Here is an 18271-nt window from a genome sequence, read left to right as displayed (position 1 = left end):
CCGGAGGTCAAAAGTGGACGGAATGGACCTGTGTTAGGGTCAGACCTTTTCACTACTGCTCTCAGGGCGCCTGGCGATCCTTACGAGGTGCGCCTCCCCCTCCAGCCTCCTGCCTCGCCTGGGTGCTTTCCCCTCCCTTTGCCATCTATGCATCTGGCAACTCCCGGGTTTTGCGACCCAGCGATTGGCGGGCTCTAGCAGATCCAGTGAGTGGCAGCGCGTCACAAAGGCACCGTGGCCTTGGCCGCCGCAAGCGCAGGGGCCTGGGCGTTGCTCTCTGAGTCGGTGTGAGAGCAGCAGCGCCAGCGGAGGGGCAGGCGCGCTCCGTCCCTGCAGCCCAAGCGGGGCGCAGCGAGCCGGTAACGGGCGGCCCAAGGCACCCACACACCTAGAGGGCAGTGGTGGTCCCGCGCAGCCGCTAGGCCCGCGTGGGAGGGGCGCGCCGCCCTGGTGACGGGACAGCCTTAAGTTTCCCTCGCTGGTTGGCATCTCTTTGTCATATTATGGTGGACCAACCCCAGGTTTGGGAATACTAGCGTAGGTTCGAATCTCTCTGCCATATACTTAGAACACTATCTCACTAGGAAACTATTAACCTCCCAACATCCCCTCCCCAGATCCTCTATTTGCAAAATCGCTGTGATCCCATCTTCCTTCTGCAGAAATACCTTGGCCCCAACTTACTAACTGCAGCTTGCGCTCACAGAGTACTTTTCAGCCTCCCAGGTGTATTTCCCGCATCAGCTTATTTGAATTTCCCAAAATTAAGAGAAAGGAATTACTATTTCTATTGTCAGACTAGACAGTGAGGCACAAAAGAATTTACTAAGATCACAGTAGCAATTGACAGCCCACTAATTCCCCTTGCCAATGAGAGTGCTATTCTCATTTATTTGGGGGGAATCCTTGGGGGGGGAAAAAAGCCTCAAACTCAGGGTCAGGAAAGGCTCCAGGGGAAAACTACTTGCCATGCAGGTGTGAGGACATCAGTTTGAATCCCCGGGGCCCAAAAGAAGCCGCAGCTGTCTGTAATCCTGGCTATCCTACAACAAGAGAAGTGTAAACAAAAAAGAAACCAGAAGGTCTTACACTAGCTAGTGGCAAACAAGAAACTCTGTCTCAAGCAAGGTGGAAGGTGAAAACCTAACCCAGGGCCAGCGTTCAGAGCTGTCACAGTCTTCAGGCTGTCTTCCCTCCATACATGCACACATGCACCACACATGCACAAGCACACTTGCTTGCACCCACGTCTGTAGCCCACCAACATAGTCTTCTAGCCTGTGACTTTGCTAAGGTTTGATTTAGCAACCCCGTCCCCAGCACACCACACACACACACACATACACACACCCTGTTCTGGGAAACAACACATGCCCAGTTTATGCAGTGCTGGGGATTCAACTTCAAGTGTGCTAGAGAAGCACTGTATTCCCAAGCTATACCCCGGCTCTTGATTTATTGTTGTTATTGTCATTTCTCCAGACTGCCTTTTGGCCTCTTGGCCCATGCTGTCCTCAGTAGAGGCTCATAACCACAGACAGTATGCTTACATGCAAAGAAAACTTTTGTTTGTTAAATTGAATTTACAAGTTCAAGATACGCAAGCAATTGTTAGCCTGTCAGTGTGAGCACATCACATGAGTTCACACTTCTGTGGCTTTGCACATCCTGCTGTTCCGTCTGCCTATAATACAATCAGCTTTTCCTGTCACTAGGCCAACCTCGTCTGCCTTGCAGATCTACTCTTCCTTCAAAACTTAACTCAGACATCACCTCCTCCAAGAAGCCCTCGGCACTTCCTCCTTACACGGAAATCAGCCACCCCTTATTTGTGCTATCCCCCCCTGTATCGTGAGCGTGCCTGGACCTCCTCACTTCTCTCGCTGTGTTAACACTCACTGGGTATTTTGTTTTGTTGGAGACAGGGTCTTGCTACATAGTCCAGGAGCACTGGGACTCACTGTGTAGCCTAGGCTAGCCTTGAGATTGTATTTCTTCTGCCTCAGCCCCCTGAGTCCTGGGATTACAGGAATATGCCACCACAGGCTGCTTCTCACTGTGCTGAAATTGGGTGCTGCTCTGTGACCCTGATAGTATGCACTCTTCACAGGTGTGAGGTGTGTCCTGGGCTCACAAGTGACCACATACATATGGCACTGTGCCTGATACAGTACAGCTAAGGCACAGGAAAAGGTTTGTTCAGTTGAGTTTGATTTCTGCTTGGCAGGTAACAGCTCTTCTTTTTTACCCCTCCCAGAGAACACGTGATTGCATTCTCCCCCCCATTTTGGGAAGCCCTGCTCACCACACCACTACACTGTACATCTGGGTCCTCTGATGGATGAAGAAGGTGAAGTGATCCAGCCCCAAGAGCAGAGCTGCTGGGCCACTCTGCCAGATGTGTGCCTGCGACATGTCTTCTGGTGGCTGGGTGACAGGGACAGGTCCAGAGCTGCCCTAGTCTGCAGAAAGTGGAACCAGATAATGTACTCAGCTGACCTCTGGCGGTACAGGACCATCACGTTCAGCGGGAGGCCATCCAGGGTACACGCCTCCGAATTCGAGTCAGCTCTCTGGTACGTTAAGAAATTTGGCCGCTACCTGGAACACTTAGAAATCAAGTTCCTGAACCCTTACAATGCGGTCTTGACCAAGAAGTTCCAGATCACCATGCGAGGCCTCCTGTCATGCCTCGGCAAGAGCAACAACCGTCTGAAGACACTCTCCATCCAGCACCTGGAGCTGGACCGGCTGGTCTGGAGAAAAAGTATCAAGGGTTCACTCCTCAAGAGCTTGAGTTTTTTCTTAAAGAAAATGGGCAAACACCTGGACCACCTTAGCCTGAAAGGAGCCCGGCTGACAGTGGAGCAAGGCTGCCACATCCTCAACTCCTTGAGCTACCTGCGGAATGAGAACATGGCCTCGGAGCTCAACATCGAAGACTTCTTCAGCCACCACCTGGCCGTCTATGGCAGCTCCCAGTTCAACAAGGCCATGGCCACATTCCACAACCTGACATACCTAACGCTCAACTACAATTGTATCTCTGATGAGCTGCTGGAGACCCTGAGTGAGAACAACGCTGGCACCCTCCGGACCATGAACATCAAATGCCATGTTCATGACCCCCATGGCCAGGTAGTCTGGGGCATGTCCTGGGCCAAGCTGGCCAGGCAGGCCAGTAACCTGAAGGTGAACTTCTTCTTCGAGCGAGTGATGAAATATGAACGCCTGGCCCGCATCTTGCTGCAGGAGATTCCACTCAAGAGCATCAGCCTAAGGAGCTGCTATTTCAGTGACCCTGACTGGTCCATGCGGCCCACTCTGATAGAGCTCTTACCCACCTTCCGGAACACTCTACAGGTGAGTGGCACGTGAGCCCCCACCCCACCTCACCCCACCCCACCCCACCCCCCACGAGAAGCTCTGGCTCACCGAAAAGCCTGCTGCCCCTTCTTAGCTGGCCTTTCGAGTGCACACTTAATTCATTGTCAAAGTTCCCAAGCACACTCTCGAGCCTCCCACATACTCGAGAGACCACAACAGATGACAAAGTTGCTGTTCACTGCCTGGCTCTCAAGCAAGAAAAGCTCCCTTATCCTTGGTGTAGCTCTGTGAAGCCTGAACCAAATACAGACAGCCTCTTCCTACCTTCCCACTGGCTCCCGGCCCTACACAGGCCACCCTGTGGTCCCTGCGGTTCATGTGGTTCCTGTGGTCAGTACTAAGCAAGGATGGGAAGAGGCAAACTTGACAAAAAGCCAAATGTAACCTAAGTCACTGGAGACCTCCAACACTGTGGGCAGTCCCAGGGCCTCTGTCCCCCCTCCCCCAGTCAACCCCCCCACTCCATGCTTTTCTAGAAGTTAACATTCGAGTTCAACAATAATCACGAGTCTCTGGATGAGCAGCTGCATCTCCTCATCCTGGCCTGCCGGAAGTTGTTTTACTTCAAAATCTGGGCTTTCCTGGACGTTAAGTTTGTGGAGAGGATCCTGAAGAGCCAGGAGGAGGGGCAGTGCTCCCTGCGCACTCTAAAGGTGAGGACCCTCGGCTGCTTGCGTGAGTTGAAGCAGGGAGATCTAGGATTGGTGCTTTTGCTTTGATGCAGGATAGAAATTGGGACAGGAGCCAGTCGTGGTGGCGCACGCCTTTAATCTTAGCACTTGGGAGGCAGAGGCAGGCGGATAGCTGTGAGTTTGAGGCCAGCCTGGTCTACAAAGTGAGTCCAGGACAGCCAAGGCTACACAGAGAAACCCTGTCTCAAAAAAAAAAAAACTAAAAGAAAAGAAATTGGGACAGGGGACAGATATGAGACAGGCACTGACCCACAGACAGGATCTGGAAGTCTCTTCTACTCTGTCTCCTCTAGGCTCTACATCCATGACTCTGGCCAACCGTATGTCTATAAAACTACACAACCGAAGATGTGTAGTTTTATAGCAGGCATTATAAGCAACCCAGAGATAATCTGCACGCACTGCTCCATTTTGCATAAAGGACTTGAACATCCGTGCACGCATCTTGGTATCCAAAGGCATCCTGCGCTTGACCTTTTTCTGATTCTACCACTAATTTTGTGTGTATACATGCATTTAGATTGTTGTCAGATCCTAAGTGATTGTAGTCACTGTGTGTGTGTGTGTGTGTGTGTGTGTCTGTGTGTGTGTGTGTGTGTGATATGTGTGGTGTTCCTTTATTTGTACAGGTGAGAATTTATACAAACCGATATGAGACAAATGAAGAAGACAGGACCCTACGGGAAATTTACAGGAAATACCGAAAGCTGATCGATTCAGAGCTTAACTATTTTGTCATCGCCTACCCCATGATGTAAAGAGCACCCTCCAGAGAAAAACATCTAGATGCACTTTGAACCTGAAAACCCAGTTCTCCGTGAACTGCGTTTGGGGCTCCCGTGCCCTCATCCCTTTTTCTTCTCTCTCCTTTTTGCCAGTTCCACACCATCACACACAGCCTGGCAAAGGCTGGAATGCTGGTGATGGAGAGGCCCCAGGCATCTTTAAAGTGCTGTCTTTACCACTATCCCTGCTGACTTCTTTTAGTCATTTGGTGTAGTTTTTGTTGTTGTTGCTGTTTTGGTGTTTTGTTTTGTTGGTGTGGGGAGGGAGTTGTTTTGGTTTGGCTTGGGGTTTTTTGTTTGTTTGTTTTTTATTTGGATGTTCCCATTTGTCTCCTTCCTAGTACCTTAAGCTTTAGCCACATTTGCACATACACGTGTATATGTTACAGGCTGGAGTCCACATATGAGAGCATGTGGCTTCAATCCATCTGAGTTTGGGCCACCTCGCTTAATATTATACTTGCCAGATTCATTTACTTTCCTGAGAACTTCATAGTTTTAGTTTTTATTATAACTGAATGCAATTGCTTTGTGTGTATGAGCCTGTACTGGCTAGCTTTACGTCTCCTTGGCACAAGATGGAGTCATCAGAAGAAGGGAGCCTCGGCTGGGAAGATCTGGCTGTAAGGTATATTGTAAGGTTGTTACTGTTTTGGTTTATTCTTGAGACAGGGTTCCTCTGTGTAGCCTTGGCTCTCTTAGAACTCACTCTGTAGAACAGGCTGGCCTCAAACTCACAGAGATTCACCTGCCTCTCTGTCTCCTGAGTGCTGGGGTTAAAGGCATGTGCCACTACCGCCCAGCTATAAGGCATTTTCTTAGTTGATGATTGATAGGGGCGGGCCCAGCCCATAGTGAATGGCTTTATTCCTGGGCTGCTCGTCCTGGGTTCTACAAGAAAGCAGGCTGAGCAGCCATGAAGAGCAAGCTAGTAAGCAGCACCCTCCATGGCCTCTGCATCAACTTCTACCCCCAGGTTGAGGTTTCTCCGTGTAGCCATGGCTGCCCTGGAACTCGCTCTGTACACCAGGCCAGCTTCAAATTCACAGAGATCTGCCTGCCTCTGCCTCCTGAGTGCTGGGATGAAAGGCGTGCCCCACCACACCCAGCTCAGATTTCTTGATGGTAGCCACTCTGACTGGGATGTGGTGGCATCTGTCCCAGGGTAGTTTTAATTTGCATCTCCCTGACGGCTAGAGGTGTTGAACACACTTTAAAACACTTATTGGCCATTTGCATTTCTTCTTTCGTAAAGTATTGATTTCATTGGCCCATTTGTCTTTCCTTTGAGATTGTGTGCACAATGCTGCATTCTGTTTTCTTTTTTCAGTAGCTATGGGTGACTACAGTGCTGTAATTCCCTTACTGGGTGGCTCACCTCAGAGTCTATGTTTTTCCTTGTCTTATTTTTGTTAAGACGTGTTTGTCAGACCTTTGTTGAAGTTCAGAGCTAGCTTTCTTTTCAAAGCACTTTCAACAACCACTCTGTGGACCACTCCTGGATGCTGATTTGTAGACACAATTAATGTTTACCTGCTATTTGGGGGGAAAATCATACTGGTGAAGGTAAAGGGGCTCCCACCTATAGGAAGCTCCCAGGTCTGCTGGGAAAAGACACCTGACAGCATTATAATATGATGAAACTGGAGTGGCCTGAGGCGCAAGCCAGCCCTGTGGGGGCTGGAATCCTGACGCCTGGCAGGCAGACTAATGTTTCCTTATAGCATGGACTTTCCTCTCAAACATTGTCTAAGCCAGTGGTTCTCAACCTTCCTCATGTTGGGGTGACCCCCAGCCATAAAATTATTTTGTTGCTACTTCATAACTATAATTTTGCTACAGTTATGACTCATAAAGTAAATATATGATATTCAGGTGGTCTTAGGCGGCCTCTGTGAAAGGGTTGTTTGACTCCCACAGGGGTCACCACCCACAGGTTGAGAACCGCTGGCCTAAGCATAGATAACTTCAGGTGCACAAAGTATGCAGGCGTGAGGACATTCTTACGAACTTGTTTTCTACAAAAGAGCAGATTCACTGAACAGGTCTGTACCATGACTGGATAATAGATGCTCCAGTTCCTATCCCCGTTTCTGCATTGGCCTAATACCACATCTCATGCCATGTCACCCTGGAAGACCCCCAGAGACAATGAGAATGAGAAATATATGTAACAACACACCATGGACCCCTTGACAGAATGGTCTGTCTCACTAGGTGCCCCCAAAACAAGGAGAGCTGTGGTTCTGGTTCCCCTAAAAATTGAAATAGAAGCAAGATCAGGAAGACCCTGTGGGAAAATGCAGAGCCATAGAGATTCCCAAATGTGTATGCTTTTTTTGTTGTTGTTTGTTTTGTTTTGTTTTGTTTTTTGAGACAGGGTTTCTCTATGTAGCCTTGGCTGTCCTGGACTCACTTTGTAGACCAGGCTGGCCTCGAACTCACAGCGATCTGCCTGCCTCTGCCTCCCGAGTGCTGGGATTAAAGGCGTGTGCCACCACGGGACACCTTTCTACTGTCTGTGGGCCACGTGCCCTATGGTGCCCTGACTAACACACAAGTACATAACGTTGTGCTACATAGGCTTAAGCTAAAATGCAAGCTGTCACCTTCGAACAAAGTGATCACACAACAGCAGGTTTTCCTCTGGGAAGACTCTCGGGGGCCGAGCTCCAGAGTCCCTGAAGCTTGCATTCTCAGACAATTTAGGCCAATAATTTATGTACCCTAAATAAGTTGATCATCCTGTTTAAGTTTTTTTGTATTAGTTTTGGGTATTTGTAAAGAGAGAGGAGTTGAGAAACCCCATCTCCCTAGGTTCTTAGGATGCAAATCTTGGGACTCGGATCTGTGGTGCTGAGCATGGATGCGAGTGGCCACATTGGCCCAAAACACCCAGCCTTGGAAGCCAAGGAGCAAGCATATGAGATCTGGCTTGCCAATCATTGTGTGGCAGCAACTTCTCAGATTAAACAAATATAATACATGAACCTGGCGCATGGATTTTTCAATATATGTTTGCTTTTCTATTATTGTTTAATCATTGGTGAAACAGACTCATAAAAAGGTGCTCTGCCTGGGGTCACCAGCATGTTAGCAGCAGACTCAGTACACTGTTTCCAGATGTAGCGCTCAGGTCTCTGTTCTCCAGGTAAGCAATAATATAGGAAGGGTCCGTCCCCTCTCCCTTCCCCAAGCACAGCTCACGATGGACAGACAACAGCAATTACCTGCCAAGTTCGCAATCTGTGAAGAACGAGTTCACACAGAAGGGAGAGGATGACTACCCAGGTCACGTAGAAAGTGCTGGAAGTGTCACACCTAATCCAGCTTCAGAGCAATGCTCCCACACCCTGAAGGTTTGGAAACCATTATTTTGTCATTCAATTAGTGAAGAAGGGACAGATGGAAACTCTACTATGTAAGATATAAAAACACCGTTGGTGTTAGGATACTGGGGCTAGAGAGATGGCTCAGCAGTTGAGATTACTGGCTGTTCTTTCAGAGGTTTCAATTCCCAAGCACCCACACGGCAGGCAGCTCTGCTCTGTGGTTCCTACATGGTTGGTAACTCCAGTTCCAGGGCATCTGTGCAAACAAAACACCCACCTATATTCTTAAAAAACATTAGACTATCTTCATTACAAGAGCTGAGTAACGGGGGAGGGGAGTTAGGGAAAATTATTCCATGAGCATCTGTGGTCTAAACCGGTAGAGACAGTTTCACTTGCCAGAATGTATGTGAAAGGTTTGACTTTAAAACCCCATCAAACGGTGCCTAGAAAACTGCTTCTCCCAGTAGCCCGCCCTCCTATCCTAACCCCGCCCCCTATCCTAACCCCGCCCTCCTATCCTAACCCCACCCCCATCCTAACTCCGCCCTCCTATCTTAACCCCGCCTTCCTATCCTAATCCTGCCCCTCTTCAGGTTGTCTTGGCCTTCACAGCTCTAGCGGGTGGAATCTCAGTGCAAACAGTTTATGCTTTTCTTCAATGTTTTGTGATTAAAATGTTCTTAGCTCGGGAGGCAGAGGCAGGCGGATCACTGTGGGTTCGAGGCCAGCCTGGTCTACAAAGCAAGTCTAGGACAGCCAAGGATACACAGAGAAACCCTGTCTCGAAAAACAAAACAAAACAAACAAAAAAAGTTCTTAGCTCTAAGTCCAATGGGCTTTCTCGCCCGCTGTGTTTTACCCCTGCTGCCGGCAGCTGCAGGAACTTGCCCCAGAACCCAGCCCTTCACCTGTGGCATCGGCCACTGTTCAACAAACACTTGGTCTCAAACACCTTTGGTTTAAGCAATGAAACTCTTGAAGGCAGGTATTCCAAGGAAGAGCAAAGACACGACTGTATGATATTTTGCTGGTCTGTTACATCCTTTTCTCCCTTTGCAGACTCATGACCATCCATGCTTATGGGGCACAGAGTGATGATTCATTCCCTGTGCACAGTGTGTGACAACCACATCAGGACACAAAGTACTGCCGTGCCCTTATTCCTCACTCTTCAAATATCATATCAGTTGCTACAGACCACGGGCACCTCGCCACCCCATCTTATTGTAGGGGACCATGCAGGACTTATCTTTCTTACCTAGACAGATCTTGGCACCCACTGTGCAACTTCTTTTTCCCACCGCCTTTCCCAGACTTAGCTATTTCTACTACACTCCCTGTTCTTTAAAACCAACTTTTCCAGCTTTCATATTTAAGTGAGAACATGTAATATTTATCTTTCTGGGTCTGGCACAATTGTCTTAACACAATAGCATCCATTTCCAACAAATTTTTATTACAATTATGATGCTTTTAGAATGGTGGATGCCATTTTTTTGGGGGGGGGGAGGTCACCAACTGTAACTCAAAAGGAACAAGACAAAATATGCCATATTCAAATATACAATATATGTGATATATATAGCCCTACGTGACAGACGGGGTATGAGTTGGTAGGAAGAAAGAGGCCAGCAGGAGGGGACAGGGACAGTGAGGGTAATGAGGATGAAATTTTTTAGCAAAGTACAATGATATGTTTGCATGAAAATGTCATGTTTTAACTCATTGTTTTGTATACCAACAACAACAAAACTTTAAAATTTCTCCCCAAAGAAAATCTTTTGTATACATAAAATACCCTTCTGCTGTTCACCCTTTAGTGCATATTACCTAAACAGCCATTTCAGGAAGGGACACACAGACATTCTTTCTGTTTTGTGATCCAAAGCCACAGAATCGTGTGAACTCACTGGCTGAGTGACGCACAGAGACCCTCCAACCCCCGTGCAACTTCCTGGGGGTGGTGCTTAGAAAAAAAAGTAATTTAATCAAGCTGATTCATGTTTTTCTATATCTACAAAAGCACATATTTTTAAAACATCATCACACACACACACACACACACACACACACACACACACACACACACGGCCCTAAGTGTTCAGGGGAATGTGAGGTTCTTGAGAACGGGAACCTTGCTTCGCTCATGGTGAATCTCAGTACCATGCTAGACTTAGAAGCAGCCCCAGCTGTTCTTAATGAATAAAATAAGATCTGGTTTGGAGATTTTCTCACCTTAGTTTATAGTAAACAACTATTTCAAGGTGTTTTGTTCTGAGCCACCTTCCTGGGTGTTAAAACAAATGCACCTTTAAAAGCAGCTGTTCAGAGCCCAGAGCTCATGAGCCTGCTGTGATATGTGCCTGACTTAGACAAGAGTGTTGACCAAGGGGGAATCAACATAAGCTCTGGGGCAACCAACTATCCCACTGTGAGTATGGAGAGGTGCCGAGCTGCCAGCACCTGAGAACACCTCTGTGAGGACAGAAGCAGCAGCCACCACCCTGTTCCAGGCTCTTTCTGAGGTCCTACTAGTTTGCTAAGCTCCTCCATTTTGTGTCACATGGTATGCCAGTGGCCATGGGCACTATAGAGCAGTATGGAGGCCTCCTTCACCACCTGTCAAGCCCTACCTAGGAACTGCAGCACCCATAATAAAGGAATTTCAAGTGAAAAATATTTTGGGGGCCAGGGATGGTGACTTCTGGCTCTAAAGGCCCAAACCCCAACCTGCCACCAACAATCCACTAACTTTTGGACCTCTGGCATGCAACTGTGCGCCTATGGCAGGTTACACATGTGAGATGTTTATAAAATACATCATGAAGTGTGAGGCTCTAGACAGGAGCTCTCCACAGGAAATGAGCCTGCCTTCTCCCCTTTGGCCTGCCCCAGGTTCTGCCATGCACACTCCTGCCCTGTGCCAGGCCTTGGGTTTTCCATCAGGACACCGGGGGTGATGGATGAGATCTGGGGTGACCTCTCTTACCAGATACCCTGCTTCAGCCACAGGAAGTCCCCCTCCAAAGCTGGCAAATTTGGCTTCAGCACTAATGCCCCCATAGCCTTACACTCCTCAAATAGTTCTGGGATAGCTGGTTGGTTTTAGGATCCACACTTTGCATCTGAGATAGGGTGATCAGAGTGGCCACACCCCCAACTAAGGGTGAAGGGACCCAACTCCTCTCTAAGCACATAGGCTAGAGTTAGCTGGCTGCTGGTTTGTTTTGGGTAGTACTTCTAGCCTAGGCTTCTCCAGACCTTTTCCTGTGGCTTCTGGAGGCTGCAGCAGCCTTGCACACCCAGCCCTTGTTAAGGCAAGAGAGGGGACATCAAGAGAGATCTTTTCCAGAATCCCCAGCCAGTTTCTTCTGTTTCCCCCTTGGTCAGAACTGAGTCTCACAGAGCCATTGCCTGCAAGTGGAAAACACATTTTGCTCCTGGAGCAAAGGAGACCTGTGAGTACCCAGGACTTCTGGGCCGGGCAGCCAACCGTGGGATCTGTCCTCTCTATCTTAGGGCACCATGTGCAGTTGATTGTCCGGGGCAGGGGAGGCATTATGTGGGTAGGGTGTGTGTGCCAAGCTGCAGTCAAATTCAACAGGATTTGAGGTGGTGACTAGAAAGCCCACAGACCAGCCAGAGCAGAGTGGAGTTTGTCATTCCCCTCAACATGTTTCTTCTGCGTTGGAAAAGCTAAGTCACTGATTGTGGCTCCTCCATACAAAAGCCCCGTTCTGCACTCACCTGGGACCTGTGGTTACCCACCCCCTTCCAAACTTAAGGCAAAGTTAAACTTAGGGAGTTTAAGTCATCTTGGGAAACAGACTCCCTGGATTAAGGTATTAAAGTCTCAGGTCACTCCCCAGGATTAAGGTATTAAAGTCCCAGGTCAGATCTGGAAACTTTAAACTCTAAATCTGACACCTGAGTCACAAGGAGCCAATTACCAACCATGGCACAGTTTTTCCACACAGCATACCTCCTTGCTACTAAATTCTGCTATGGTGGTAATAGGCCAGCAGCCTACATGAGTTTGAATCCTGCATCTGGTACCCTCCCAGGGCCCAGTTTTCTCACCTATAACACAGAAGTCACAGATCACACTACCACCCACAGCAAGCATTACTAACAGTATATACCCTTAAGCCTATCATAAGCCTTACTTGGTTTGGATTTGAGATTAGAAAATACTTCCTAAGGACCCAAATACACCCAGTTCTTCCATATTCTAGAAACAGATTCAGCGCCTTTTAATTAATCCTTTGACTTTGCAATGCTGCACCACTGTGTGGACTGTCCCCTCCATTAACACCAAATTATACTTATTAATCAAGATCACACTCAAGAGTGACCTTACCCTCCCTCACTCCCGACTCCCAGCCTGCTGCTCCAGTCAGGCAGCCATGGCCTATGACAGGTCTTTGTGTCAGAGCCCTGACAACCCTCTAGAAGTCAGTGATGGGAGGGGGGGTCAACATGAGGGGACTGGGGGGCGTCTCCCAGAACCTGAAGGCGTCAGAAAGTGCCTGGAGCAGAGGACAAGGAGCTGAGTGAGTGGGCCTGCTCTTGTCTGTTTGTCTTGGTACACTGGCTGCTGCTTTTTCTGTCTCATTAACTGACATTCTGTTTCTGGTTCACCTAACAGACAACAGCTGTCATCCACACTCCAGAACCTCTACTCAAAAGAGCAGCCGGGTGGACTGGAAGCTTTCTTTCCCAAGTCTCAATTCCTCAAGAGAGGAGCTTCTTGACCCAGCTTCCATAACAGCCACTCCTGGCCCAGTCAACTGTGGTGGGAAGTGAAGGGGAGCAGGGCTGGGAGCTGCTGGGTCGTGTAGAGGAGGAAGGAACTCCCCACAGCTGAGAACAGAGCAAGAGGATGCGCCACTGCTGTTTTCATGGGCCTGCTTGGGACCCGAAGCAATGTCCTTCACACTGTCTGATGTCAGCAGGGCCGTTTGCTGCGGTCCCTTCAACACATATTGGTTAACGCCTTAGAGGAGAAAATAACAGGAACATCTAGAAGCTTCAACTAAGAAAAGAGCATCTCACAGAAGAACTGTTGTTCAGCTCTGCCTGAGAGGCCCTGGGCGTCTCCCACCTCTCTAGAGTCCTTTGGGTGCTCCCATCTCTGTGTGTCTGAGTTTCAAACTCCTGATTCCTAGGATATAGACCATAAACAGCTTAGCTCCGGGGAGGGTGGCCTCTGTCTCACAAGTGTGGCTGAGAAACCTCCTGTGTGCACTGCATGGTTCTCAGAGAAGAGCCCTCTGGGATCTGGGAACTGACCTCAGAGGCAGTTGTCTGGAAACTCGGGGACCTGAGTTATGAAGACTTCTTTCCCCACTCCTCTCTACACCTCCATGTTTAGCTCAAGCCAAGAATATACTTGACCGAGTGGCTTAGAGTGGTGGTGGCGCACGCCTTTAATCCCAGCACTCGGGAGGCAGAAGCAGGTAGATTGCTATAAGTTCAAGACCAGCCTGGTCTACAAAGTGAGTCCAGGACAGCTGAGGCTACACAGAGAAACTTGTCTCATAAAAACCACACAAAAAAAAAAAACCCAAAAAAAGAATAAACATTTATTTCTCACACTTTGGGGCAAATTTGAAGTATAAGTCTAAGAAGTGAGTGGTGGGGTATGCCGAAAGCCCATTTCTGGTTCCTAGGGCATGTCCAAACTGGGCAGCAGGAGGAAGCACGTTCTCAGGACGTGTTTAAAGTCACTAATGCCAAGCAGGCACTCTCTGCCCTCATGACTCAGCTCAACCGTTACCTCCCAAAGAGCCCACTTCTACCTAGTTCCACTTGCTGTGTTAGCGGAACCACAGATAAGTGAAAGGTTAATCCTGTCTTTCTTTCTTGTTAATGATAGACAGGTTCAGTTTTACTTCTGTTTAACAAATGATCAAGTTTAAATGACACCTGACCTAGAGAAAAGCATCTAAAAGTAATTTTTATTGCCTATAAGTAATGGTCTTGTTTGATTTTTACACGGTCTCACTGTGTAGCTTAGACTGGTCTTGGGCTCACTATGTATCTCGGGCTGTAGGCACCTGAACTTCCTGCCTCTACCTCACAAGATGGATCCCATTGCACCTGACAAGAAGCAAGCTTGTTTTAGCTTGAAAGGATGTGTGGTTAGAGTGAGTAAAGGGGACTACAACAGGTCGACTTTGCACCTACAAAGATTTTGGCAGTCATGGCCTACTTCAGACGCCCCCTTAAAAATGGTCTAGAACGGCTTCCTTGGTGAAATGTCCTCACTCCAGATGAGAGCAGCAAGTAGGTGAACAAAGGCAAATTTGCCTCTTGTGGTGGTCCTGGATTTCATATTTTTATATTGAGAAATGTTTCCCACAATGCCTGCCCCACACTGTGATGAGAGGCCTTTTTTATTGGACTGGCCTGGGTGTTATTCATCTCCCTTTACATATGGGGAAACTGAGGCTCAGGAAGCTGTGAGACTTATTCTGGTCCTCCACAGGTGGACTGATGGATCTGCTCCAAGCTGTGTCTAAGTGCAGAGCCCAGCACTGAACAAACTCCCGCCTACAAATAGTTTTCCTAGTAGGTGTTGTCGGGGCCCCAGCCCTGTGTCGAGCCCCACTGGTCCCTGGGGCAGGGAGTTCACACCTGCCTCAGGGTGTGAGGAGGCATTCTAAAGGGTGGTGCTCAAGCCCTGGGTGACTGAGTCACAGAACACAAACAAGCATGAGGGCGTGTTTGCAAAGGCTTTTTCCATCTCAGCTTGCTGGTAGCAAACAATGACCGCCCAGCTCCGACCCCTGGGCTCACACCCTGAGAAGGCTTCATGCCCCACCCATAATACCAGACTTGAGAGGTGTCAGAGATGGGAATGGCTGGGCTCCGGGCTGGCTACTCCAGTCCCTTCATTCTACAGGTGCCTCTAAGAGGGAAGGAGACATTCCTGGCAGAGTCCTGACTAGAATCCAGGTGTCCTAGTTTTCCAGCTGGCGTCTTCACCACTGCTGTCCAATAGGTGTCAAGATATAAAAAGTCAGCCTGGGGAGCAAAGGCAAAGTCACTGTGTGCAAGGGCACTGGGAAGAAGGTGAACCCTTCCTAGCTGGCAGTGAATGAATGAGTGAGCACTTTCCTTTGCTCTTCCTCTGGCCATCACACAGATATGATCCTGAGCCGCTGTGACCTGGTACAGGCAGAGCGCTCATTGGAAGAGAAACGGAGACCACGTGGAAATCGGCTTAATCAAAACTTTTAGGAGGTATATAATTAGTGCAGTGATGACGTAACAACGTGGAAGGTGGACACAACACACAACTGGGAAGCAAACAACTTTTAAAAGTTGAGACTATTTCTGTGTGCAGTTGGAATTGTGGCCACATAGGGGTGGTGATCCAAATGGCTTGTAGTTACTGAGAATTTGCTTCCTTCTGAGACGGGCTGAGACATTCCATCTAAGTAATGCTTGGCACCATAGGAGACTTCGCTCAGGGATGTCTGACTCCAGAAACTTACACGTGTATATGTTTGCATACACATCTGTGTGTATGTGTGAATTACACTGATTCACATGTGTTAAACAAGAGCTCCATTACTGAGCTAATACCTCCAGACTCAAAACATTTGAGGGGGAAGAGGTGGGTGGAAAGAGAGAGAAAACCCATGCAGGCATGTGGAGGTCATAGGTCAACATCAAAATTCTTTCTCTATTGCTTTCTACCTTGTTATTATTTAAGGTGGAGTCTCTTGCTGAATCTGGAGTTCGCTGGTGTGGGTAGACTGGCTGATTGATCAGCGAACCCCCCACAATCCTCCTGCCTCTATCTCCCAGCGCTGGGATTATAGACACATACTACCATGTACAGATTTTTTTTTTTTAAACGTGAGTGTTGGGGATCCAAATTCAGGTCCTTACACGCAGGCTTTACCCACTGAGCCCTGCCCCTCCCAACACTTATCCTCTGAAAAGAATGTTTTTTATTACATCCATAGACACTACTAGTGGGGTGAAAGGGGCGTGGCACAGGAATGCCATGGAGCAAGGGTGGAAGTCAGAAGATGACTTGTGGGAGTCAGTTCTTCCCTCCCACCATATGGGTCCCGGGTATCAAACTCAGGTCTTCAGCCTTGGCCACAAGTACCTTTACCCCCTGAGCCATCTTGCCTGCCCCTTCATGTCTTTACTCTTAAGCAATGTCAAGAGATTCACATCTGGAGAGGGCGCGGAGCTGCGCGGGATTCAAAAGATGAGGTCCCCAATGCATTCTGAGGGTGATAATTGTGTTCCAGAGCTACACAGAAATGTTCACCCCCGAGAGCGGCCTCATTGGTAGGAAACCGTGCAATGTATTAGAAATCCCCAAGCAGAGATCATCCAAGATGGCGTCAAACGCACACTGGGTCTGATCCCCGGAACAGCAGTGACTGCACAGGCACCAAAGGACCATACTGAGAGCTTCAAAACACAGTGCTGGTGTTTCCCAGAAAGAAGGAACTCCTGTCATGTGGATAGTTCATGCCCTCCTGCCACAGGACCATGTGACCACACTGCGGTGAGCTCCCAGGGACCCTGGGCCACCGCAGCTGCCTCTGCTGTTCAAGTGGAGCTCGAGCGAAGACTGCACCGCCCACACCACAGGCTTCTCTCAGGGCCAGGGCCATCCTCAGCGCTGACAGCTGGACCGTGCAGAGGTGGATACTAGGGGAAGAACCGAGGCTGGGCCCATGGTGGATAGAGCACGCGATGAACCAGAGACTCGGGAGGTGTGAATCAACAGAGCCACAAGTTCCCCTGGACAAGAAGCTGAGCTGGGCCAACATCAATGGTTTCTGCAAGCAACTCGATGAAGACTTTGAGGGGCCTTCACTTGCCACCTGCTTGATGGCCCACAAGATCCAGTACCCACAGGAGTAGGAGGCCATCCAAGCCTTGACGGCCAGCAGCAATCAGGCAAATTAAACAGGAGCAGGAGAGCTGGCCAGCCCTGAGGACACAGAAGCAGGAAAGCTGACCCTGAGGACACAAGACTAGGAGAGGTGTCCCTGAAGACTTGGGAGCAGGTAAGGCAGCCCTGGGAAAATGGGAGTGGGAGAGCTGGCCCTGCCCTGAGGACAAGGGAGCTGGGCCCTGATCCAGGGCTCTGAGTCGACCTCACCCCCACAACTACCCCGTGTATGACCTGCTGGAACACAGGAAGGGGCGGGACCTGCAGATTCAAAGATCAAGAATCTACTTGACACACAGCAACAACAGGATATCCGACAGCAGTCCCGGTGAGGATCCGGTAACGGTAGTGTAGGCCTCAAACCAGACCCATGACTCGTAGCAATGCACGTTTGAAAGTAAACATATGTGGACAAAAGGCTATACTGCATGATACACTACAGCTTCTGTGACAAGATTTTGTGTTTGCCTGTTTGTTTTATTTTACTAGGAGGAGGAGAGGGATTTTGGTGCATGACATGTAAATCACAGACATTCAATAAAAGTAAAAAAAAAAGTTCAAATCTGTAGAATGAATTTGAATCTGGACTATGAATTTGAATTTTCATTTCCATTATTGCTACTCGTTTTAAAAAGGAAGAATGTAACAAAATAAAAAACATGCCGTGAGTACTAAACAGTCTTGAATCAGGAAAAAATAAAAAAGTAAAACTTCTTGCTGCCACATGGGGGCGCTGAAGGACGTAGGCTGGGCAGAGAACTGCCATCCCAAGCCAGCCCAGGCATTGTCTTTCCTAGCTGTCACTCAGAAATAAGGCTCTCTGTATCAGAACACACATGGCCACTGTTACTTTCAAATCTTCCCCTAGCCTTTGAGCCAGGGACATTTCCTCTCTGCCTTCAGAACCACAGACACTTCTGCTTACCACTTTCCCTCCTCCGCGCCCCCTAAATTGAACTTTAAACAACTGAGAGTTAGTCCCCTGGAGTGAGTATCTTCTACTCACTCCAAGGAGGGAGCTCTTCGTCTGCTTCTGTGACACTTGCATAGACTTGGGATGAACTGCCGGGAGGTGGGAGGGCATCTAGGTTTCCTAGAGTGAGTGGATTACATCCCATTCCATGAGAAAGAGGGACACGC

At 48.7% G+C, this 18271-nt stretch overlaps 1 protein-coding gene across 7 annotated transcripts; it reads left to right on the top strand.

Moving 5' to 3' along the window:
• Nucleotides 1–241: 241 nt before the first annotated feature.
• FBXO39 (F-box protein 39) lies at nt 242–7846 on the top strand (the record flags this gene model as incomplete). 7 transcript variants are annotated; one of them, XM_084763251.1, is made up of 4 exons in its annotated part: nt 242–359; nt 2258–3363; nt 3864–4040; nt 7682–7846. In XM_084763251.1, exons 2-4 carry the CDS (start codon nt 2338–2340, stop codon nt 7844–7846), a joined length of 1368 nt encoding a protein of 455 aa, XP_084619377.1. In that variant the 5' UTR covers nt 242–359; nt 2258–2337. The 7 variants fall into 7 exon arrangements, with proteins under 7 accessions (XP_084619377.1, XP_084619382.1, XP_084619383.1 ...); XM_084763256.1 differs by lacking the exon at nt 7682–7846 and adding an exon at nt 4709–7666; XM_084763257.1 differs by lacking the exon at nt 7682–7846 and adding an exon at nt 4373–4692.
• Between the last annotated feature and the right edge of the window lie 10425 nt (nt 7847–18271).

Source organism: Acomys minous (assembly GCF_964271855.1).
Source record: "Acomys minous genome assembly, chromosome: 16".
In the NCBI taxonomy this organism is placed as follows: domain Eukaryota; kingdom Metazoa; phylum Chordata; class Mammalia; order Rodentia; family Muridae; genus Acomys; species Acomys minous.
Note: the sequence above shows the minus strand (reverse complement) of the source record. Positions and strands in the feature narration are given on the sequence as shown.